This window comes from Hyla sarda, chromosome 5 (assembly GCF_029499605.1).
Source record: "Hyla sarda isolate aHylSar1 chromosome 5, aHylSar1.hap1, whole genome shotgun sequence".
In the NCBI taxonomy this organism is placed as follows: domain Eukaryota; kingdom Metazoa; phylum Chordata; class Amphibia; order Anura; family Hylidae; genus Hyla; species Hyla sarda.
The window spans coordinates 133,946,016-133,972,250 of NC_079193.1; the positions used below are offsets into that span (position 1 = coordinate 133,946,016).

The 26,235-nt window shown below is 44.1% G+C and overlaps 1 protein-coding gene across 1 annotated transcript in view; it reads left to right on the top strand.

The window, feature by feature from the left end:
* LOC130274535 (uncharacterized) overlaps window positions 1-20,711 on the top strand; it is a 130,285-nt gene extending 109,574 nt beyond the window's left edge. The window contains exon 2 of the mRNA XM_056522975.1: window positions 19,681-20,711. Within this exon, the coding sequence (XP_056378950.1) occupies window positions 19,681-20,711 (1,031 nt within the window). The remainder of the gene's footprint in view (window positions 1-19,680) is intronic.
* The last annotated feature ends 5,524 nt before the right edge of the window (window positions 20,712-26,235 follow it).

Consider the following 26,235-nt stretch of genomic DNA (forward strand, 5'->3'; position numbering starts at 1 on the left):
GGTAGGTAGTTCGTATCAGGCTCTAAAGGGCAGTTGGTGATCTAGGGTATAATCCTGGGGATTCAGGTAGAAACGCTAGGGCTAGACGCATTTCAGGAGACTACTCCTTTCTTCAGTAGCTGATTCATGATAGGGGTAGTGATCCTTTTTTACTGTACAGTGGTCTAAGGCCTAATTAGAAAAAAGTGGAAAGTGGATTGCAGGAAAGGAGAAAAGGAAAAGAGAAAAGCAGGAGTGGATGGGAGAAATGGGGTTGACAGTGAGGGACATCTGAGCACAGCAGGAGGTTTGCTACAATGTGTTATTGCCCATGAACTAGAATGGACTTGTATATAAAATTTTAGTATGGTAACATTAATACAGTAAAAATGAATCAAAGTAAATGAGAAATGGAGGATAATAAAGTTTAATAATAAAAAAAAGGTTAGCATAGCTGGAGGTTTGCTGCAATGTGTTATTGCCCATAAAATAGAATGGGATTCTGTGTTAAATTTAGAATGATGAAGTTACAAGTGAGATATGGATATCAATGAGTTTATAAATATACACCTCCAAATCCACGGGGGATTACATCAAGAGGCTTAAACTGAAGGTTTTGCCATGGCCTTCACAATCTCCTGACCTCAACATAATTGAAAATCTATGGATAGACCTTAAAAGAGCAGTGAGTGACAGACAGCCCTGAAATCTCAAAGAACTGGAAGACTTTTGTAAGGAAGAATGGGCAAAGATACCTCAAACAAGAATTGAAAGACTCTTGGCTGGCTACAAAAAGTGTTTACAAGCTGTGGTACTTACCAAAGGGGGCAGTACAAGATGTTAACTCTGCAGGGTGCCCAAACTTTTGCAGACGCCATTTTTTGTTTTCTGTTCTTTTGAAAGTGTAAATGATGGAAATAAAATCTAACTTTTGTTGACATATTATAAGAATGTCTAATCTGTAATATCATGCCTTTTGGAGATTTTTCCATCTTTCCTTGGCTTCTTTATGCACAGTAATACAAATGTTTACCTAGGGTTCCCAAACTTTTGAGAGGTGGGGTCCCTGTGGATCAGAATTATCTTTTATGCACATCCCATGGATTCTGATTGGATTGACATCTGGGAAATTTCGAGGACAAGTCAATACCTTAAACACATTGTCATGTTCCTCAAACTGTTTCTAAATAATTATTGTAGTGTGATTGGGCTTATTGTGCTGGTGAATGAGGTAAAATTAACATCTACATTAACAGCAGGAACCTCAGTTTTCCTGGGTCCTAACTGTTGCTCCCAGAACTTAGATACCCCCAAAACTTGCAGTAGAATGAAATAGCAGGACGATCAAAAGAAAAACATGCTAAGCAGAAGAGAATATTTTGGCTCTAGTCATCTATTAGAGAAAGAGATGATTGAATGGATGATGACACAAACAAATGAGGATTAAGGCAGTCTGGACTATGACAGCACAGTCCTTAAATCTAGTTATAGGAATGTCACAAGTTACATAAAAAAAAGTGTTATTCACATCAGCTTCCTCTGTCCTGGTTGAAATTGATGGTGATAATACATACTATGAAATAGAAGTTGACATTTCACTTGATGTCATTTTTTGTTTCATTGTCACTTCACACTATATCAGGAACAGCTTTCCATTTGAGTCATTGTATCACAAATGAGAAATATGACTAATAAAGAACTATTTTTCCTACCATTTTTATGCTGACCACATTTGCCACCAACAGTCTCTAAAATAGAATATCAAATTCTGAACCACACTTGGTTCTGTCACAGAAGTTATGTATGATGCATCATCCATTCATTTCATACATAAAGTTTTCATTACTACATGATCCCCTTCAGTTACTAATTCCTAGCATTGTAAAGAATCCTACAGTTAAAATACATGTAATTATCACATGATGTTGCAAATGTCAGAATTAGAAATGTAATAAAAAATTTTAAAAATTGAAAATAATTTAAAAACCATTGTTCTCAATTTGAAATGCAAAATATGTAGCTGCCAATTAAATAATAAAATAAAATATTAGGCCTTTCCATAATGTAACACAAACATACTTTAAAATGTTAATTTCTTTTGCGGTCCCTTACCTGCAGGTACTACTGCTCCCAACATGGAGCACACTTTGCTCCATGCTAGGAGCTGTAGTACCTGCATTAATAGACAGATTGCAACAGGTGTCAGAAGTGACACCCGCTGTGATCGGTCTATTAATGCAGGTTCTACAGCTCCCAGCATGGAGCAGAGTGTGCTCCATGTTGGGAGCAGTAGTATCTGCAGTTGAGCACAGATCACAGCGGGTGTCACTCCTGACACCCGATGCGACCATCCTATCTATTGCAGAGATGCGAGAAAGCCACTTGCATCTATACATTATACAGGACCATTGCAGAGGGTGTCAGGAGTGAAACCCGGGGCAATCTGTCTATTAGCACAGGTACTACTACTCCCATCATGGAACAGTCTGTTCCATGCTGGGAATAGTAGTACTACCTAAAAGTTGTAAGAAATAGAGAAAAAAGTTAAACACACACACTTCATTAAACACATTATTTAAATACATTAATAATTTGCCGCAAATTTATTCAGATCGAAACATTTTTATTTTTTTTATTCAGCAAATTGGCCAAATTAAATTTTTCAAAGATTCGCTCATCTCTAGACCACGCAATGGCAAATGTAGTATGAACTATTGCAGATTCAATAGCCAGGGCCGAGCAGGGAAGAGTTTGGCTAATTACCAGGTAGTCAGATAAACAAGGAGCTATTTGTCAGTATCAGCTGAAATGTTGCTGTCTGGGGAAAAGCAGGTAGTAGGGTGGAGAAGGGGCGTGAACCCTGACAAAAAGGCTGTAGAAATATTAGGCATTAAAAGAGTAACTGATGAAATGAAAAAAGTGACAGAAAATCTGAACTGTATAAAGAGCTGATTTTCTGAAAGTGGTGGTCATTTAGAGAGGTATTATTATACCAATAATTAGAATTAACTGTAACGGTGCTGGATGTGGATCCCTTAACCTGTGTGGCTGATGATTCGGACCGTATCGGGGAGCGGAGTCTAAGGTGCCGCTGGTCTGGATGGGCTTGATGGGGCAGGCGACACCCAGGTCATTACCCCCGACATGGCTCGACCACACAGGTAGCTGGGCAAGGCGAGGTACTGAAAGACAAGGCAGTAGGGTAGTCAAACATAACAGAAGGTCAAGGCAGGTGGCAAAAGTGCAGAGTCTAATAACGTAACATAGTAACATATTAACACAGTTCATGAGGTTAAAAAAAGACCAGCGTCCATCAAGTTCAACCTATATGCCTAATGAGTACCTACTGAGTTGATCCAGAGGAAGGAAAAAAAAACTCATACTAGAGGTAAAAATTCCTTCCCGACTCCAAACATGGCAGTCAGAATCAATCTCTGGATCAACGTTCTGTCCATATAAATCTAGTATACATAACCAGCGATGTTATTACTCTCCAAGAATGCATCTAGACCCGTTTTGAACTCTTTTACAGAGTTCACCATGGCCACCTCCTCAGGTACAGAATTCCACAGTCTCACTGCTCTTTCAGTAAAGAATACCTGTCTGTGCTAGTGTAGAAACCTTCTTTCCTCTAAACGTAGAGGATGCCCCCTTGTTATAGATACAGTTCTGGGTATAAATAGATCATGGGAGAGATCTCTGTACTGTCCCCTGATATATTTATACATACCGTAGCGGAACGTATGGAAACACGGGTAAGGCTAACAGGCCATAAGGGTCTCTTAATCTCAGGCTAGGGGCACTGAAGATCCAGCAGGGAAGTGTGGGAGGTGCAGGGACTTTATAATGTAGTGTCAGGTGCAAACAGTAATTATGGGCGTACTGGCCCTTTAAATTTCAGAGCTCCGGTGCGCGCGCGTCCACTAGGGCGCGTGCGCACCGGAGTTCTGAAATTTAAAGGGCCAGTAGCTGTAGCTGAGACACAGGAGAGGAGGCAGCAGCGGAACATGGTGAGTGATGGGCCGGGATTCGCATGCGGGCACGTCCTACGAGGCAAATCCCGGCCCCGCCAGCAGACTGGGACACAGGGACTCTGTGCTCATGGCTGGGGCTTGCGGCCACAGCGCAGAGTGTAACACTACCCCCCCCTTTGGTCTCCCCCCTCCTTTTTTGTGGTTCAGATATTTCCTGAGAAGGTGGTCCAGAATGTTGTCCTGCGCCTCCCAAGACCTCTCCTCTGGACCGAATCCTTCCCAATCTACAAGAAAAAAATGCTTTCCTCTAACAAATTTGGAGTCCAAGATCTCCTTAACAACAAAAACATCAGAGGTGCCAGAGATGGGAGAAGGTGAGATGTCCTTTTGAGAAAAACGGTTGTAGATGACTGGTTTCAAGAGGGAAACATGGAAGAAATTTGAAATCTGGAGGGAGGAGGGCAGATGAAGGGAATAGACCACATGATTAAGTCTCTTCTTGACTTAATAGGGTCCCAAATAGCGAGGACCTAGTTTATAATCTTGAACTGAATATATTTAGTAGATAACCAGATTTTGTCACCTGGAGAAAATTCACGAGGAGGACATCTCTTGTCTGCTTGGAATTTCATGCGAGAATTAATATGTAGAAGAGAGCGACATGTCTTCTGCCAGATGGAAGAAAAATTCTGCAGTTGTTCATCAACAGCAGGAACTCCAGAGGAAGAAGATAATGGGTGAGGAGGATGAGGGTGAAGTCAATAGATCACATAGAAGGGTGAAGTACCAGTGGAATTGGAATCTTTATAATTGTAGGAGAACTCTGCCCAGAGAAGCAGATCAACCCAGTTGTCTTGAACCGCAGAAATGAAATGGCGTAGATCAGGGGGCTCAAACTCCATCCCGAGGGCTGCAAATGGAACGAAAGTTTGTGGCCCGCCCCAGCTATATGTAATTTGTATTGCCCGACGCCCGGGACATGCAGTTCCGGGTGTCGGGCAGGTAACTTCTTCAGGCATTTGGCCCTGCTTCGGCCCAAGCAACGCTAAATGCCGGAAGGCTTCACTTACCCCGCCCTCCTCTGCGTCTCCGGTTGGCCGGCTCGAGTCTGATAAGGGATGTCGTGCATGTGACGTCCCTCCGCAGACCTGCACAGGAGGCCGTCTGTGACGTCACTCGTCAGCACAGGACAGGAAAGTGTGTCTATGTGTGGGTGTCTGTGTGTGCATGTGGGTGAACCTGCTTCTACCTAATGTAGGGAAACTGCTGCCTACCTAATGTGGGTAACCCCCAGAAGTAGCACCCCATCATGCATCAGCTCATGCTATTAACACACGGGGGTAGGGGGAATGGGGGGGTTGCTGGTGGATGATGAGGGGCACATGATGGGGACATTATATGTAAGGGACACATGCGGCCCAGCCTCACCCAGCTACTACCTCCAGTGGCCCCCAGATAATTAGAGTTTGAGACCCCTGGCGTAGATAGTCTCCTAAGATCTGATTCGCCCTCTCAACCTGTCCATTAGATTGAGGGTGGTAAGCCAAGGAAAAATCCAGCTTAACTTCAAGGCGTGAGCAGATGGCTCACCAGAACTTAGAAACAAATTTGACACCACGGTCAGATACTATATGGGAAGGAAGTCCGTGTAAGCGAAAGATATTCTGAAGAAAAAACTTAGCAAGCTATGGTGCTGAAGGAAGTCTGGGTAAAGGTACAAAATGTGCCATTTTAGAAAATCAATCTACTACCACCCAGATGACTGTATTGCCACGGGAAGGTGGAATATTGGTAATGAAGTCCATGGAAATATTGGCCCAGGGAAGCTCTGGAACCGGCAAGGGCTGAAAAAGTTCCGCTGGCTTGGAACAAGGTGTCTTGTCCCAAGCACAGACTGAACAGGACTGGACAAAGTCAACGACATACCGTTTTAAGGTAGGACACCAGTATTCTCTGGAGATGAGCTGTAGGGATTTACGAATATCGGGATGGCCAGCCAAAAGGGAAGAATGTCCCCATTTCAAGACTCAGAGCTTTATACGGGGAGATACGTAAGTCTTTCCGGGAGGCAGATGCTGAAGACTTGCAGTAGCTACAGAAATGAGACGTTCAGAATAATATGCTGCGGAGGAGATTCATGGTTATGCACATCAGAAGACCTGGAAAGGGCGTGTGCTCGTAAATTCTTTTCCGCAGCACGAAAGTGGATATAGAAGTCAAATCTGGAGAAAAATAGAGACCACCGGGCCTGCCATGGGTTGAGTCGATGGGCAGTCTGAAGATAGAGCAAGTTTTTGTGGTCTGAATAAATAGTAACAGGATGTACAGAGCCCTCCAAGAGATGACGTAATTCCTCCAACACCAACTTAATGGCCAAGAGCTTGCGATCTCCAATGGTATAGTTTTTTTTCCGCCGGGGAGAAGGTTTTAGAGAAAAATCCACAGGTTAAAGTTTTCCCTTTTTGTAGACTTTTGCGTTAACACTGCACCTGCTCCAACTGACGAAGCATCCACTGCCAAGATAAATGGCCTGTAAGGTCTGGTACAAATAGAACAGGAGCAGAGGCAAAGGCGGGCTTTAACTGGTTTGAACACTTCTTCAGCCCCAGAAGTCCAGACTTTTGGATTAGCATTCTTCTTGGTGAGTGCAACCATGCGGGCTAACAGAGTAGAATAGCGAGGAATGAATTGCCCATAGTGATTTGCAAAGCCGAGGAAGCCCTAAATCGCTTTCAGACCAGTAGGTTGTGGCCAGTCCAGAACTGCGGATAACTTGTTGGGATCCATTTGAAGACCTTGACTGGTAACAATGTAGCCCAGAAAAGGGAGGCAGGTCTTTTCAAAAGTACACTTCTCCAGTTTAGCGTAGAGATTATTTTCACGGAGACGCTGTAACACTTGGCGGAGGTGAGAGCGATGAGACTGGACATGAGTATGTCATCCAAATAGACAACGACACAGGAGTACAGGAGGTCACAGAAAATATCACTGACGAATTCCTGGAACACTGCTGGAGTATTACAGAGTCCGAATGGCATCACAAGATATTCAAAATGTCCATCACGAGTATTAAACGCAGTCTTCCATTCGTCCCCTTCACGTATACGAATCAGATTATAGGCTCCACGAAGGTCTAGTATACAGAAAATCTTGGTTCCTCACAGATGATAAAATAACTCCGAGATTAAAGGAAGTGGGTAGCGTAATTTTATTCAAACCTCGGTATTCATGCATGCATGATCGCAATGACCAGTCTTTTTTTTTCCACAAAGAAGAGGACTTCCTGATCAATCCCTTCTGAAGGTTCCCCTTGATGTAATTAGACATGGCCAAAGTTTCAGGAACCGACAAAGGGTAGATTCTGCCCCTGGGGGGTGTGGTGCGGGGTAGCAAGTCAATTGGACAATCTAAGGGACGATGCGGTGGTAACACTTCGGCTTGCTTTTCACTGAAGACATCAGCATAGTCCTGAAGAAAGGAAGGCAAACCGGGCATAGGACAAGATGATGGTTCCAATTTTGAGACTCGTACATGGATACAGTGGTTGTTGCAATGCGGACCCCAGTGAAGAACTTCTCCAGTTTTCCAATCCAGCTGTGGAGCATGGAGTTGCAACCATGGTAGGCCAAGCAAGAGAGGAGAAGTACAATGTGGGAGAACATAGAAGGACAAGTTCTCCCTATGCGAGACTCCGACCTGCACATACAATGGTTCTGTGCGATATAGCACAGTACAGTCCAGTCTTTCACCATTGACCGTAGAGATGTACAGAGGCTTTAACAGGCGGGACACGGGCAGACAATGCCTATGTACTAGGGAAGCTTCAATAAAATTTCCTGCAGAGCCAGAGTCCAAAAAGGCAAGAATGGAGATGATCTCTTTGGAGGGCAGGAAAAGCTGGACCGTCATATTTAAGCATGGAGAGGTGGTATTCACACGTAGGGAGGCCTCTCCCACAAACCCTAGGTGCGAGCATCTTCCCTGTGACTGAGGATGCAGAGGACAATCTTTTAGGAAGTGATCCGCACTGGCGCAGTATAGGCACAGATTCTCAGTTTGTTGACGTTCTTTCCTGCGGGGTCAGGCGAAACCAATCCACCTGCATAGCCTCCACTGCAGGAGGCAAAGTAGAAGGTTGCGGTGGATGCTGGACGACAGGTGCCAGAAGTGGAAAGCACTGAGGTTGTGCAGACTCCCTTTCTTGGTGTAGTTCCTCAGAACTACACCTGAGAAACGGAGATCAATCCGGGATGCCAACTGTATAAGCTCATTAAGATTAGATGGCAATTCCCGGGCAGTGAGGACATCCTTGATTTGAATTGATAGCCCTCTCTTGAAGGTGGCGCAAAGAGCTTCATCATTCCATGCTAACTCTGATGCCATGGTACGAAACCGAATGGCATACTCACCCACAGGGCAGTTGCCCTGAGTAAGACTCAGCAATGCTCGAGCAGGTTCTGCGAAGAACGCCTGGAGATTGGTTGTGAGGGCATCACTGCGATCCCAAAGCGGAGTTGCCCAGGCCAAAGCCCTCCCAGTTAGAAGATTGAGGATGGAGGCCACCTTTGCTCGTTCCTTAGGGAACTGATCCGCCATGAGTTCAATGTGCATGGAGCACTGAGTAACAAAACCATTACAGGACTTCGGATCCCCCTCATATTTCTCGGGAAGAGACAGGCTGAGTCTTGATCCGGAAATGACTGCAGGAGCGGGAGGTGCCACCAGAGCAGGAGGAGGTTGTGGTTGTTGCTATGCAGTTAGCAACTGCTGCATCATGGCGGATAACTGGCTCAACTGCTGTGCCTGCTGGGCCAACTGCTTTGACTGGAGTGCCACGATGGAACTGAGATCCAGACTATCAGGCAGAGGAACCCTAGCGGGATCCATGGCCGGATCTTGCTGTAACAGAGCTGGATGTGAATCCTCTAACCTGTGTGGCTGATGACTTGGACCGTATCGGGAGTGAAGTCTAAGGTGCTGCTGGTCTTCACCAGAGCCCGCCGCAAGGCAGGATAGGCTTGCTGTGGCAGGCGACACTGAGATCGCTACCCCTGACACAGCGTGACCACACAGGGAGCTGGGCAAGGCTAGGTACCGAAGGACAAGGCAGTAGCGTAGTCAAACGTGGCAGAAGGTCAAGGCAGGTGGCAAAGGTGCGGAGTCTAATATCGTAGCGGAAGGTCTGGAAACACGGGTAAGGGTAACAGGCTATAAGGGTCAGTTAATCTCAGGCTAGGGGCACTGAAGATCCGGCATGGAAGTGTGGGAGGTGCAGGGACTTTATAATGTAGTGTCAGGTGCAAACAGTAATTATGGGCGTACTGGCCCTTTAAATTTCAGAGCTCCGGCGCGCGCACCCTAGGAGACGGGGACACGCGCGCCGGAGCTGAGAGACAGGAGAGGAGATGGCAGCGGAACATGGTGAGTGACGGGCTGTGATCCGCATGCGGCCGCGTCCCGCGATGCGAATCCCGGCCAGCGGGCAGACGGGGACACAGGGACTCTGCGCTTATGGGCGGTGCTTGCAGCCGGAGCGCAGAGTGTAACAGTAACCATGTACTGGAAAGGTTAAATGGACAGGGTACTTGATGACTCCATCATTTGCTAATTTGCTACTCAAAGTCATCCCCTGCTTCTACACCAAGGAGTTGTCTCAGCAGTGTGTTGTTGTTTCAGCAGCTCCTGACACATCATTCTCTGCTGTCTCACAAGGCTTGACTAGATGACTTGTCTCCTAGCACTAGTCCCACCCTCTAAGAGATGTCACCACCTCTGACCAACCCTGTCATATACACAGCCAAGTGATATATACATACACACACACGAACATATATATATATATATATAGTTAAGGCTGATTTTTCATCCTGTGTTTGTGGGAGAGGCGGACGCTCACCAAATAGTTAAGGCTTATTGTCAGCCTGTGTTTGTTGTAGGGGCAAAGGCTCGGCATGAATACGGCCTGTTGCTCTCCCCTATCGTCGCAGGTCTCGTTCTTTTGATGTCATGCGTCCGTGGCTCTCTGACGTTCTCTGTGTCGGCATGGTAGTGTGTGATGCCGACTCTGCTTCTGAGTGTACCGGTAGACTTGTTGAGGAGGCAGACAGCGTAACTAAGGTTCGGCTACCTCTCAGCACTGCCTGCCTCCTCGCATTCTTTTATGCTGGTCTCATTTTGTATAAGTTGCAGGAGGAGGTGGCTCATGTACGGAGCTCTGCTTCCACCGTGCGTTCCTTCAGCCACTGCATGGTGCGCACGATTTACTCTGTCTGCTCAGCTCCTCATGCTCCATAGCATGGTGCCTGCAGATTGGGCTGTATTGTGTATATCATCTGCTCGGCTCCCTCTGCTCTGTGGCATAGTGCCTGCAGATCGTGCAGTATTGTATATATAGTATTGTCTGCTCAGCTATTTCTGCTATTGCATGGGGCCTGTGAATTCTACTGTATTGTATGTATCATCTCAGGTCCCCAGGGCCCTCTTTAATGTTTGTCTTTCATTTCCATTCATTATACATATTCATGTACTGTATTGAGCTTTCTTTATGGTTGGTGTACGTTCACACATGCTTATTGGCCACCACAAGGTCGGGCCCTCTTTAGTGTTTGTCTTTTGTTTCCATTTAATACAGTAATATTTCCGTTCAATACAGTAATATTTCATCATAGGTCTCAGCATTAGCTTATTCAGCTCATTTTAGTCAAGCATTAATCTCTAGTTGTCATTCACGTTCTGTTAAGTTCATTTCGTTAGTAGTAGTGCTTGATTTTCATCACGGTTGGTGTATGTTCACCCTTGGTTATTGGCCACCAAGAGTTCGGGCCCTCTTTTGTGTTCAGCATTCATTTACGTTCACTTACTGTGATATTTCATCATGGCTCTCAGCGTTAGCCTATGCAGCTCATTTAGTCAAGCATCAATCCTTTTTTGTAATTTTTACATTCTGTCGAGCTCATCTTGGTAAGTAATACTTTGAGTTTTTCATGGTTGGGTACGTGGACCCTTGGTTATTGGCCATCACAGTTCGGGCCCTCTGCAGCGTTTGATTACTCACATGTGTTGACAGCAACATCTCATTGTAGGACTCATCTTAAGTCTACTCAGTCAGTTACTCAAGCATCAATTCCTGGTCGTAATTTACTTCCTGTTGGGTTTAGTTCGGTGAGTAGTGCTTTGAGGTTTTTCTTTGTGGTTGGGTTCATACACCCTCGATCCCTGGCCATCACGGATTCGGGCACTCGATATTGGTTAACGATCAATCTTAGGATGTCTTTGGTGTTGCATGTTAAGTTCTCACGAATGGTCATTCATTTCGGACCATCGTTACTTTTCATATATTTTCTCCTGACATATCCATGTACTTATGTTTCAGGGTGTTAGGTCTTTTTCTATTCTTAACCTCTCCACAAGTCAGTTGTGCGCATGTCTTTGGTGTATTAATTTCCTTGTTATGTTTGTTTCAGACTGTGCATGTCACTCAGGGGTTAGTAGTAACCTTCAAAGTGGGGCCACGTACGTCTCATCGGTAACCACAGTAGCACAGTTGATGGTTGGCTAGTTCTTGTTGGAATTGTCACTGCTCGTTCTGCCGAGAAGTCCCTTTTCTAGTTTGTATAACACACTGGTGCTAGTACTGTTACGAGTCTTGTTTAGCATGACTTTTCTTTCAGGTTCATACTGTTCTTTGTGTTCAACATTCAATTGCTTTCCCTCTATTCTTCCGTTTATTCTTCAGGTATTGCATATAGTAGGGCGTATTCTACGCGTGCACTGTACATGCACTTGTAGAATTTGTGCTGTACAGGTGCCGCTAGTTTCACTGTACATACACTCGTAGCATTTACACTGTATAAACGCTCATAGTATTTATGCGATACATACGTTCATAGCATTTATACTGTACATACACCTACATTATGCTGTACATTAGCTCGTAGCATTTATTCTGTTCAGATGCTCATAGCATTCATACTCTATATACGCTCGTAGCATGTATATCGTTCAAATGCTCATAGCATTTATACTGTACATACACCCATAGCTTCCACACTGTACATATGCTCATAGCATGCATACCGTACATTCGCTCATAGCATTCATACTGTACATTTGTTCATAATAGTTATATGGTACATACACTCACAGCATTCATACTGTTCATATGCCCATAGCATTTATGCGGTACATTCGCTCATAGTTTTATATTGTTCACACGATCATAGCATTTATATTGTCCATATGCTCATAGAATTCATACTGTTTATAAGCTTGTAGCACTATTTTTTTTCTACGCTCATAGCTTTATACTGCATATACCCTCGTAGCATTTATACTGTACATACGCTCATACCATTTATACTGTACATATGCTCATAGATTTATATTGTTCACATGATCATAGCATTCATATTGTTCATATGCTTATAGCATTTATACTGCTCATATGCTCGTAGCATTATATTGCTTATACCATCATAGCATTATACCATACATACGCTCATAGCATTTATACTGTACATGTGCTTATTACATTATGCTGTACATTAGCTCAAAGCATTAATACTGTTCATATGCTCATTGCATTCATACTTTACATACGCTCGTAGCATTTATATCGTTCTCATGCTCATAGCATTTATACTGTACATATGCTCATAGCATTCCTACTGTACATATGCTCATAGCATTCATTCCATACATATGCTCATAGCTTCCATACTGTACATATGTTCTTAAGATTCATATTGTACATGCGCTCATAGCATTTATACGGTACATTCACTCATAGATTTATTTTGTTCACACTATCAAAGCATTTATATTGTCCATATGCTCATAGCATTTATATTGTCCGCATGCTCGTATAATTTATACTGTTCATATGCCAGAATTTATACTGTTCATAGTATTATATTGTTTATACACTCATATCATTATACTGTTCATATGCTCATAGCATTCATACCGTACATACGCCCATAGCATCTTTATATGGTACATTCACTCATAGTTTTATATTCACATGATCATAGCATTTATATTGTCCATATGCTTGTAGAATTCATGCTGTCTGTTCATACGCTTGTAGCATTATTTTGTTTGTACGCTCATAGCTTTATGCTGCACATACGCTTGTAGCATTTATACTGTACATACGCTCGTAGCATTTATACTGTACATTTGCTCATAGGATTTATATGGTACATTCACATATAGATTTATATTGTTTACATGACCAAAGCATTTATATTGTCAAAATGCTCATAGCATTTATACTGTTCATATGCCTGTAGCATTATAATGTTTTATACGCTAATAGCATTTATACTGTAGATACGCTTATTACATGCTGTATATTATCTTGTAGCATTTATACTGTTCATATGCTCATAGCATTCATACTGTACACACGCTGGTAGCATGTATATCGTTCTCATGTTCATAACATTTATACTGTACATTCGCTCATAGCATTCATGCTGTACATATGCTCTTAGCACTTATACCGTACATACGTTCATAGCTTTCATACTGCACATATGTTCATAATATTCATACCGTACATGCCTTCATAGCATTTATACGGTACATTTGCTCATAGATTTATTTTGTTCACACGATCATAGCATTTTTATTGTCCATATGCTCATAGCATTTATATTGTCCATATGCCCATAGCATTTATACTGTTCATACGCCCGTAGCATTATATTGTTTATACACTCATAGCATATATGTATATTAGCTTGTAGCATTTATACTGTTCATATGCTCATAGCATTTATATTGTCTACATGCTCATAGAATTTATACTGTTCATACGCCCATAGCATCATATTGTCTATATACTCATACCATCATAATGTTCATACGCTCATAGCATTGGTACTGTGCATACGTTCATAAATTATACGATACATAAGCTTGTAACATTTATTCTGTACATTTGCTTGTAGCTTTCATACTGTACTTACACTTGTAGCATTTATGCCGCACATACGGGCGTATGATTTTTATACTGTACATAACACTGGTAGCATTCAAACGGTACATATGCTGGTAGTTTCATGCTCTACGTTTGTAACATTTTTCTGTTCATATGTAGTCTTACTGTACGTACATTTATTGTACTTATGTGGCTTTTACGGCACAGTTTGATAGTGTACATATGCATAACTTTCATAGCGTACATATGCTAAAGATTTCATTAAGAAGTCTCTTTCACACAATACTACTAGAAATACTACTAGGAACAGATCGCACAGAATACTGGAGAGTGCTTCTCAGGGGAATACTGGTTAATTCACCTACTAGACAACCGCCTTTTGGCAATTGTCCAAGAAATCTCTCTACCTCCCTAGACACAGCACCTTTTTGTCCATCTACCTAGTCGTGCAATCAAGGTGGCTACATATCTCAGCTTCTGTGGCTTCTTCCGCACTAGCGAATTCACCATGGTTTCTGCTAGCGATAATGGATTGTCAAAAGGTCAGATGTCTGGAACCAGGATCATTCCATTATTTATTCTTGTTTCTATCCTCTAAGCCAGTGTTTCCCAACCCAGTCCTCAAGGCACACCAACAGTCCAGGATTTAAATTTTTCCCTGTTCTATTCCAATGGAGTAACTGAACAAACCCGAAATGTTGGTGTGCCTTGAGGACTGGGTTGGGAAACACTGCTCTAAGCGACACTTCAGATGCCAGTCCTCTATTTCCTTTGCAGGCCATACTCTAATCTCTTCCCAGTTTATAATTCTCATTCAGCCTATAGTCTTCAGTCTGGGCATTAACCCTTTGTCCTTCTCAGGCATTCATTAAGGATCGAGACCGCCTCAGCTGCTTCCTACATGACGTTCCTGGTCATTTCACTAGGAAGTTGGGTTGCTGGTGGTCTTGTTTTCCCATTACGTTCCAAAATCATTAATTAAAATGTCTCATGGTTTGAAAACTGGCTTAATAACTATTCAATAAATCACATCTTCTACTTTGGTTGGTTTTTGCCCCTTTATAGGTTTTACCCTCGACGATGGTTTGGGCACACCGTCACCATCCTAGTCAACTACACGGATTAAGGGTTCATCATTTGTTTACTGCTGTAGCCATGACCACAAATAGTTAAGGATGATTTATCAGCCTGTGTTTGTGGAAGAGGCGGACGCTCACCAAATATGGCCTGCTGCTCTCCAGATAGTTAAGGCTGATTGTCAGCCTGTGTTTGTGGGAGGGGTGAAGGCTCACCATAAATACGGCCTGTTGCTCTCCACTATCGTCGCAGGTCTCATTCTTGTGACCCTCCCTCCCCTTTTCTCACACTTCACCTTTTTAGTGTATGCCCCCTTATAGGTTTTACCCTCGACGATGGTTTGGGCACACCATCACCATCCTATTCAACTACACAGATTCAGGGTTCATCATTGGTATACTGCTGCACCCATGACCAAAAATATATACACACAAAAAGTTTTTACCAAAAGGGAACCTCTAAAACATAGCTTTTAATGCATCTAGTAAAAATACACACATTTACGAAAGGTGGAAATATAGAAAAAAATGTTCTGCCATCATAAAGTCCACATGTTCAGGATAATGTAGTAACTGCACAGTCCAAGTATCCACAACATAGCTTAAATCCATATGTCTAATATTTCAAAGAAGACGGTAACACATAGTCCGGTATATGTTATCTCCAAATACAGTGCTGGTACGTGTTGATAAAGGATGTTATTCAAGTCGCAATTCACACAGTGTGATTCCTGCCATATGGATGTTATTCAAGTCGTAATTCACACAGTGTGATTCCTGCCATATGAGGCCAATTGGGTAAGCCCACAAGTATACTTGATACAATCCTCCGCATATTATGGCATAAACACTAGATTTTAGTAGCAATGCGCACTCTGCGAAAATCTTGTGTAGTTCGTATAACCACAACAGTACTTATTCACTTCATCCGCAGATCACTGCAATGTAATACTTGGTTTAAGTCGCAGTGCACACTCTGCGGTATTCCTGTATAGTCTGTATAGCCGTAACAGTACTAATTCAATGTATCCGCAGATCACTGCATCCACCCCTTAAAATTGGCAGTTTACTAACACAGCATAGCATTATCTTACTACTCTTGCTTGTGCATAAATCACCATTCAGAGGAATAATTAGAGATGAGCGAATCGAACAGACGAACCCGAATTTGTTACGAATTTCAGGATTTATTCGATTCACAACGAATGCGAATATTACCACCATACTATCATAGTTACATAGTTACATAGTTAGTATGGTTGAAAAAAGACATACGTCCATCAAGTCCAACTAGGGAGTTGAAGGGAAGGGTGTAAGGGGATAAGGGAAAGGGATGTAGTTTTATAATTCTGCATAAGCATTAATGTTATTTTGTTCCAGGAATGTATCTAACCCTGTTTTAAAGCTGTTAATTGTTCCTGCTGTGACCAGTTCCTGAGGTAGACCATTCCATAAATTCACAGTCCTCACGGTAAAGAAGGCGTGTCGCCCCTTTAGACTAAACCTTTTCTTCTCCAGATGGAGGGAGTGCCCCCTCGTCCTTTGGGGGGGTTTAACCTGGAACAGTTTTTCTCCATATTTTTTGTATGGGCCATTTATATACTTATATACGTTTATCATATCCCCCCTTAAACGTCTCTTCTCAAGACTAAACAATTGTAACTCCTTTAATCGCTCCTCATAGCTAAGATGTTCCATGCCCCATATTAGTTTAGTCGCTCGTCTCTGCACCCTTTCCAACTCCGCAGTGTCCCTTTTATGAACAGGCGACCAAAACTGAACAGCATATTCCAGGTGAGGCCGTACCAATGCTTTATAAAGAGGGAGTATTATGTCCCTGTCCCTCGAGTCCATGCCACTTTTTATACATGACAATATCCTGCCGGCTTTGGAAGCAGCAGCCTGACATTGCATGCTATTCTGTAGTCTGGGATCTACAAGTACACCCAGATCCTTCTCTACCAGTGACTCTGCCAGTTTAATCCCCCCTAAGACATACGACGCATGCAGGTTATTAGTACCCAGATGCATAACTTTACATTTATCCACATTGAACCTCATTTGCCAAGTGGATGCCCAGACACTTAGTCTATCCAAGTCATCTTGTAACTTATGCACATCCTCTATAGACTGTACCGTGCTACAAAGCTTGGTGTCATCTGCAAATATAGAAACAGAGCTGTTAATACCATCCTCTATAAATAATAAAACAGCAGCGGGCCCAGTACTGAACCTTGGGGTACACCACTAATAACCAGGGACTAATCGCGTGAATCGCTTCATTAAACTCCATTTTACAGCGTTCCAGGCTCCAGGACAACTAAAATGGCGGATCCACATGTCATTACATGGGGCAGGGGATGCTGGGAAGGTGGGAATGCGAGGGGGGATTCGAGGTAGGCGTGATGACCCTGAATCATATACGGGATGCAGCCTATCAGCAATCATTGACCCCTGTCATGTCACAGGCCAATATAATCGGCAGACATTTTGCGGCTGCTCATTTCATGCCATATACACTGCAGAGATAGGACGGACTGCATGTCTGTGTGTTACACAGAGACGCTGAATTGATTACACCACAGCGTTCCACTGCCAACTGCTACCGTATTTCCCCGAAAATAAACCCTACCCCGAAAGTAGATTATGCAATATAAGTCCTACCCTGAAAATAAGACCGAGTCCAGGTGTAATCAGCTGGCGGACCGCGGCCGCCAATAATGCCCGCAGACCCCACATGGCCACCACAGTAATACCCGCAGACCGCCCCCCGGCCACCACAGTAATGCCCGCAGGCGCCACCGCCCCCCCCGGCCACCCCAGTACAGTAATGACCACAGACTCCACACACACCCCAGCCACCCCAGTAATGCCCGCAGACCCCGCAGACCCTACAGCCCCCCTCGGCCACCCCCCGCCTCCTTTGGCTGGTCCCATGGCACCCGCGACAAGTTACCTTACCTTCAGCCGGGGCAGGGACGCTGTTGTTTTAAAACGTCAGCGCGTATGCACGGCCGACGTCACGGACGTGTCCCTGCCCCTGCCGCAGGGTATGACGGTGAAATGTGTACCAGTACTCTAGTTTATTATGGCAGAGGGGTTGGGGGCAATGGGTACGGTAGGAGTGTGGAGGACAACAGGGGAAGGGGAGGATGGGGGGCTGTAGGAGTGTGGAGGATGGGTGGCTGCTGAAGTGTGGAGGATGGGGGGGCTGCAGGAGTGTGGAGGATGCCCCCCATCCTCCACACTCCTGCAGCCCCCCATCCTCCACACTTCTGCAGCCCCCATCCTCCACACTGCTACAGCCCCCCATTCTCCACACTGCTACAGCCCCCCATCCTCCACACTCCTGCAGCCCCCCATCCTCCACACTCCTGCAGCCCCCCATCCTCCACACTGCTACAGCCCCCCATCCTCCACACTGCTACGGTACAGCCCCCCATCCTCCACACTCCTGCAGCCCCACATCCTCCACACTCCCACAGCCCCCCCATCCTCCACACTGCTGCAGCTCCCATCCTCCACACTGCTACAGCCGTCCATCCTCCACACAGCCACAGCCCCCCATCCTCCACACTCCTGCAGCCCCCCATCCTCCACACTGCTACAGCCCCCCATCCTCCACACTTCTGCAGCCCCCCATCCTCCACACTCCTGCAGCCCTCCATCCTCCACACTCCTGCAGCCCCCATGCTCCACACTCCTGCAGTGTAGGGTAGGAGTGTGGAGGACGACAGGGAAAGGGGAGGATGAGGGGCTGCACGAGTGTTGAGGATGGGGGGCTGCACGAGTGTTGAGGATGGGGAGCTGCACGAGTGTTGAGGATGGGGGGCTGCACGAGTGTTGAGGATGGGGGGCTGCACGAGTGTGGAGCATGGGTGGCTGCAAGAGTGTGGAGGATGGGGGGGCTGCAAGAGTGTGGAGGATGGGGGGCTGCAGGAGTGTGGAGGATGGGGGGCTGTAGCAGTGTAGAAGATGGGGGGTGCGGCATCCTCCACACTGCTACAGCCTCCCATCCTCCACACTGCTATGGTACAGCCCCCCATCCTCCACACTCCTGCAGCCCCACATCCTCCACACTCCTGCAGCCCCACATCCTCCACACTCCCACAGCCCCCCATCCTCCACACTCCTGCAGCCCCCTCATCCTCCACACTTCTGCAGCTCCCATCCTCCACACTGCTACAGCCGTCCATCCTCCACACAGCTACAGCCCCCCATCCTCCCACAGCCCCCATCCTCCACACTCCTGCAGCCCCCCCATCCTCCACACTCCTGCAGCCCCACATCCTCCACACTACTCCTAATTTCCCAGGTGAACAGTCATTCCCCCACCTGTGACTCTCCATTTGTTACAGAACTACACCTCCCATCATGACCGTCTGTCTGAGTCACAGTTGCACAGTTTTTGGCAGCACAGTGACATTATGTATTCTGGGGGCACAGGGGCATTGTGTATTCTGGTGGTGGGGGTGGTGGGGGGAGGCCTGAGGGGAAGACAGGAAACAGAATTTTTAGATTTAAATTATTTTATTTTTTTAGAAAATAGAGAGGGATAAATGACACAGTGTTGTTTATCATGCTTTAAAGGAACAGGATTTTTCTTAAAGCAATTACCAGCCAGACAGACTTGGGACTATTTGCGCTTTTTATGCATACCGGTACTGTATACGGTATTAATACAGTACGTTATTTTGATCCCCAGACAAGATGAGTGCAAAGAGAAAGAGCTGTTCTGTTGAGTACAAGAAAGGAATCGTGGAGGACTCCCACGGCAAGAATCTTACCACTTTCTGCAAAGAGATGAAGTTAGATCTCCGAATGGTCCGAAAATGGCGTGCAGACTACGGTAACCTCAGTCAAAAGGTGGACGAGGGAAATGCTAAGAAGCGCAAGTGTGGATCAGGTCGCCAGCCATTATATCTTGAGCAGGAAGATGTCATCTGTGAATGCATTGCTGACAAGAGAGCAAAGGCTTTGGTTGTGCGCAGGGCTGATATTCAAGCATTTGCCCTAGAAATGGCACCACAATTTGACATATCCTCAGAAGATTTCAAAGTATCACACCACTGGCTGGATGGCTTCCTTAAGCGATATGAACTGTCTCTAAGAAGATCGACAACACTGTTCAAGCTGGAAGATAATGAAATTGTTAAACGTGCACTTGCATTCAAGTTCTTTATTGATGGCATAGACTTTTCTAAATACCAACTCTCCAACATGATTGCGATGGAAGAAACTGCAGTGAATATGGGCCAAGGATCTCAAATGACAATTGATCAGAGGGGTGCCTCCTCAATCTACGTTCCCTCCACTGGTTATGAAAGTTTTGGCAATTTTGTTACCTGTGTTTTGGCAATTTGTCTGGATGGAACAAAAGCCACACCTCTAATTATCGCAATGGGCAAGAAAGATAAGATTGAACGCGTTTCAGGTATTTATGTTCTTAAAACAGAAAAAGCCTGGTGCACACAAGCAGTTATAAGAAAGTGGATCGATTTAATGCTGCCACTTGTTCTGAGAGGTGGCCAAAGAGGTCTGCTAGTCTGGGATTCAGCCAGCACTCACTGCGCAAAAGACATGGAGAACTTCCTTGCAGAGAGAATAGATCAAGTAATGATTCCCACAGGAATGATTGCTTATCTCCAAACTCTTGATATTGCAATAAACAAACCATGGAAATCAATGAATACACTGAAAATAGATTGGTCAGAAATCAGGGTGGAAACTTTGTGAAGCCTAAACTGCTAGAGGTCTTGACATGGGTGAAGAATTCATGGGATAAAATCACTGACAGCTGTGTTGCCAAAGCACTACGAGCAGGCTACATAGACAAGAGGTACTCGTTTAAGGAGAGCTATATTGGTTTACATGAGAAATTAAGCCCAATGGTTCAAAAGGAAATCGAGATGCAAGAAATTTAGGCTGGCAATCAGGGTTTGGAGATGTATGATATTCCAGAAGAAGATGACATGATTGTAATTGAATAAATGTTGTTTACGGTAGGGAGAGCTACTGTACCATATATTGCTGTAAAAGAGAGATGGAAGGAAAATGAAGATGACTGTACCGGTATTTGAAGAAATGTTGTTTAAATGTTGTTTAAATGTTGTTCAAGGTACATACCATAAATAAAAAGCCCTACCCTGAAAATAAGCCCTATTGTGTTTTTTGTGACTAAAATTAATATAAGACCCGGTCTTATTTTCAGAGAAACACGGTAGTTACATCAGTGTTGTGGACAGAGAGGAGTGCAGTACTTGTTGTCACTGAGAAGGATTTTGATGCCAGCCATTAAGCTCCCAGTTACTTCATTCAGCATTTTATCAGAGGAGCAGATAGCTTTTCGTTGCCTCATATATATCAAGAAGCTGCCTGAACCTTATCACAGGAGGCAGGAATGATTTTTCAGCGCAATTCTGTGTATTTTTTCCACAAGAAATCATCTGCTGCTTATACTAGTCTGTAGACGGTATAAAAACCAGTTTACACCATTCTTAACACTCTGTGACAGAGTGTAATTTAGGGTTTAATACCCCTTTCAGCGGACTGTAGTGCATTTGTCGGCCCTAATACTGTACGTGCATACCACATACTTACATCAAAGCAGTCTACTATTTTGTATCTGTAAATCTGTAACAAGTCTAGATACTGGGAAAGTCCAGGCAAAAGTAATCAACGGCTGGTGTTTTACGAAAATACGTACTGTAGCGCAATTTTCTGCCCTCATATGTGTAAACCACATACGTACATCTAAGTAGTGCACTTTTTTGTACCTGTTAATCTGTAACAAGCCTACATACAGTGAAAGGCCAGGGAAAACTAATCACTGGCTGTTGTTACATGAAAATACGTTTTCCAAGTGTACTGTAGCGCATTTTTTTGCCCTCATACGTGCATACCACATACCTACATCTAAGTAGTCTACCATATTGTACCTGTTAATCTGTCAAGGGCCTACATACTGTGAAAGTCCAAACAATAGTACACACCGGCAGTTTTTAAAGCGTATTATAGCATATTTTTCTGCCCTCATCAGTGTATACCGCATATGTACATCTAAGAAGTGTACTATTTTGTACTTGTTAATCTGTCAAGGGCCTAGGTACTGTGAAAGGACAGCCAATAGTACACACCTGCTGCTGTTCTAGACAAATGCTGTTTTAAGTGTAGTGAAGCGTATTGTACTCCCCTCATATACGCAATAAGTATGTCAGGAAGAGTATTGCCAGGACGTGCGCAGAGGAGTGGCAGAGGTCTAAATTCATCAGGCACAGCTAGAGGTCACATCAGAGTAGGGGTGTGTGCCAGCGAGAGGTCTGAGCTCCCGGTGTCAGCTAGCAGTCGTGTCGCGACCAGCAACCCATCAGCCGTGATTGATTGGTTCACTCGTTCATTCATTTCATCTCAAGTGACATTTGACACTCCCCAGTCAACAGTCGGTGGGTTCCTCACACTCAACCCTCAGTTGGCATGGCCCTCATGCTGCTGCTGCCACCTCCAGACTGCCATTGTTCTGCTCTATGGTCTCCTCATGCTATTGCTACCACCTCCAGGCTCTGTCATTGTGCTGCAATATGGTCTCCTAATGCTGATGATGCCACCTCCAGGGTCTCTCATTCTGCTACTCTATGGTCTCCTCATGCTGATGCTACCACCTCCAGGCGCTGTCGTTGTGCCGCCATATGGTCTCCTCATGCTGATGCTACCACCTCCAGGCACTGTCATTGTTCCGCCATATGGTCTCATCATGCTGATGCTGCCACCTCCAGGCTCTATAATTGTTCTGCTCTATGGTCTCCTCATGCTGATGTTACCACCTCCAGGCTCTCTCATTGTGCTGCCATGGATACTGCCAAACATAATTAAGGTGCTGGTCCCCAGTTTCAGAAATTCCTTGCATTAGGGTCACTTTCAGGACTCCTGATGCCACCTCCAGGCTGTGCCATTCAGCCACTATATGGTATCCTCATGCTTCATACATAAATAAAGTGATAAACCTTATTTTTAGCACTGGGGTGGTAAGTGTGAGTAAACAGAGGCTCCAATCCATCTAAAGCAGCATCCAACATAAGAAGTAATTCACACTTGACAACAATATGCGTTTTTAAGAAATGCTTTAAATAATTTAAACTTCTTAGTACAAAATCGGAGCAATCTCCATTATTTGAAAGTAGAAAGGTACAAAAGTTACTTCACCCCCAGTGCCCACTAATAAACGTCCGACAGTCCTGATCCAGCAGCCAGTGTAATTTCACCCTTCCACGGGCATATCTGAGCTGGTCTTCCTTCCTCCCACAACGGGGTAGACAGGGGGGGTGTTTGCTGGACACTTCTGATGTTTTGAAGGACACACCCCCTTTCTCAAGTGACCCTATCGTGCACCCATCACCCATTACATAGCATTCCTTTCTCGCGAGAGCTCATTTCTGAAAGTGAGATATTTCATATTAAAATATAGGCAGATACATGCTTCATAAATTAAAAACATTCCATCACAGCAATATTAAGTTAGATGTTAACAACAACTTACAGAAAAACTGAAATATTGCATAACTCGTTGAGCCCATCTGGACTCAGCAAGTTTAAAGTTTCTATCCAATACACTTCTCGTTGTAGTAATTTTCTTTTAATTTTCTCTTCCGAGTCACCTTCTATCTCTTCAATAACCAACCAGCGTAATTCACTTACTTGATGACCAAAATCATAAAAATGTTTTGCTTCTCCTGTTTCACCGAACCTATTCTCTATTTCTATCTGGCTTGAACCTCCTTTCATATTCCGGATTGCGCAATGATGTTCATTAATGCGGCATTTTACATTCCTCATCGTCTGCCCCACATAAACTCGTCCACAGGTACATTTTAACGTGTAAACTACATGTCTAGAGTTGCAATTGTACCAGCCTTTTATAGGAATTTTAGTACCTTTTTAATGGATGACAAATCACATCAGTTTTTATAATGCTGTTATAATTTTGGCAACTCAAACATGGGAACGTTCCTTTCCTTTTTGTACATAAAAATTACTGTTTGGTTTTTCTTTTTTCTTTCATGTCTGCATGTACCAAAGAATTAGCAAATAATGATTTACCTTTTTTGTAAATAAATCTTGACGGTTTTTCAAAATTTTTCCATATTTGGGGTCCGCACGTAACAGTCCCCAATATTTATTTACAGTCCTCTTATTAATTGTGCATGGCAATCGTATGTAGACATGAAAGAAAAATTTCTCTCTTTTTTCCTTTTTTATTTTCACCTTTCTTTTGTCTCAATTTTTCCCTTGGTATTTTTTGAATTTCTTCCCCTACTTTCCTTACTTCTTTCTCTTCATAACCTCATTCAACAAATTTCTGTATTAACATTTCTTTATGTTTCCCATAATCATCATCTTTACTACATATTCACTTCACTCTTATGAATTTTCCTTTCGGTATTCCATTGAATGTTTGTGGTGCGTGCTGACTCTGTCTCAAAAGTAAATTTTTTCTATCTGCTTCTTTTTTATATATTGTAGATTCTAATCTTGTTCTATTCTTGTATATTTCGACATCTAAATAGTGGATCTGCTGGTGATGTGCTTCCATAGTGAACTCGATAAGCGGATGACAGCTATTTAGTAATTGAACATATTCAATCATCTGTTCTAAATAACCTGCCCAAAGTAAGAATACATCATCCACGTATCGAGTCCACTTAAGAACATATTTACTCAGTGCAAAAGAATACACAAACGCTTCTTCAAACTTATACATAAAAATATTTGCTACACTTGGTGCGACAGGGGACCCCATCGAAGTCCCCTGTGTTTGTAAATGAAAATCTTTCCCAAACCTAAAAAAAATTAGGTCATTCTCCAAAGACCCCCCCGACACACCAATAGAGCTAGACAGGGCACATAGAGCCCTCAAAGCAAAGAGCCCAGATCCGAAGAAGCCGAGGGATGTAATATGCATAATTCACCACTATCTTCTAAAAGATGAAATAATGACCAAAGCAAGACTGGCATCAGACTCTTTCCGGACCTTTCACTTCGCACGCTGAAATTGAGGGCAACCTTGAAACCCCTCCTTCATAAGCTTCAAAATGCCAAAATCATCTACCGCTGGGGATTCCCATTTTCGCTAACTGCAAGACATGGCTCCACCGTTGTTGTTCTTCGCAGACCGGAAGATCTCCCTGCCTTCCTAGAGACATTCAAATTGCCACATGTCCCCCTTCCTGATTGGTGCAGCTTATTCCCACCATGGAAGCCGGTGCCACCCCCAGTGTCAGATCGCCATAAGCATCTGGACATCAGAGATGACAACAGTGGACTTGCCCATTTTTCCCAGAAACACAAGCGCAAGACCTAGGACTTCTGCTATGCCTGCACCTCCTTCGCTTTGAGGTCAACCGGTTTTCCTCAGCTGAGGCCCCCCGTGTGAGCGATCGGCTCAGTGGCCTTAGTCGGGACGGTTCCTGAACCACCTTATAGTTGCCAGTTTGCACTAAGTATTCTTCAACCTTAGTTAAAAAACTACCATTCCCCTCACCCCTTACACCACCACATTTAGCTGCCATGTTTGACTTTTGCCTCCCACCATTTTGTTGTTAAGTGGCCCTTTGGTCACCTTTTGTTTGTAAGCCCTAGTCCATGTTTCCTCTCCCCCCTTAGTGTTTGGGAGAGTTACTTTAGATAGTATGATAGCCCAGAGTGCTACTTACATGCTATTCTCTACTTGCTACACTACTTAACATATTTAACAGTGCCCTGTCTCTGTCGCACCTTCCACGTTGCCCACACTAGCTAGCCGTTCGGGCTGGCCCCGTTCTGGTCTTTGGCCCTTATGGCCTCCTCTTATAGTACCCGTGTACCCATTCACTTATGGATACTTCTCCTTCTAATCCTCTCCATCTCTTGTTTTTTTTTTTTACTGTTCTTCTTTATTTCTTCCCTCCTAGGATTCGTGTTTCTCACCTTCTCCTGCCCAGCGGACGGAGCATTCTATGGACTCATGGCATGGCTGGTAAGTGGACCCATATTACACAACCACACAATGGCAGCTGACATAACACTCACTACTCTTAATGTTCAAGGGTTTAATACACCGGAAAAAAGGGCCCAAATACTGTATTCCCAACATAAACTGAAAACTCATATCCTAGCGATTCAAGAGACGCATTTCAAAGAAGGACACCTACCCAAATTAAATAACAGATATTACACTTCCTGGTTGCACAGCGTTAACACTGAAGCGAGGACTAAGGGAGTTTCAATC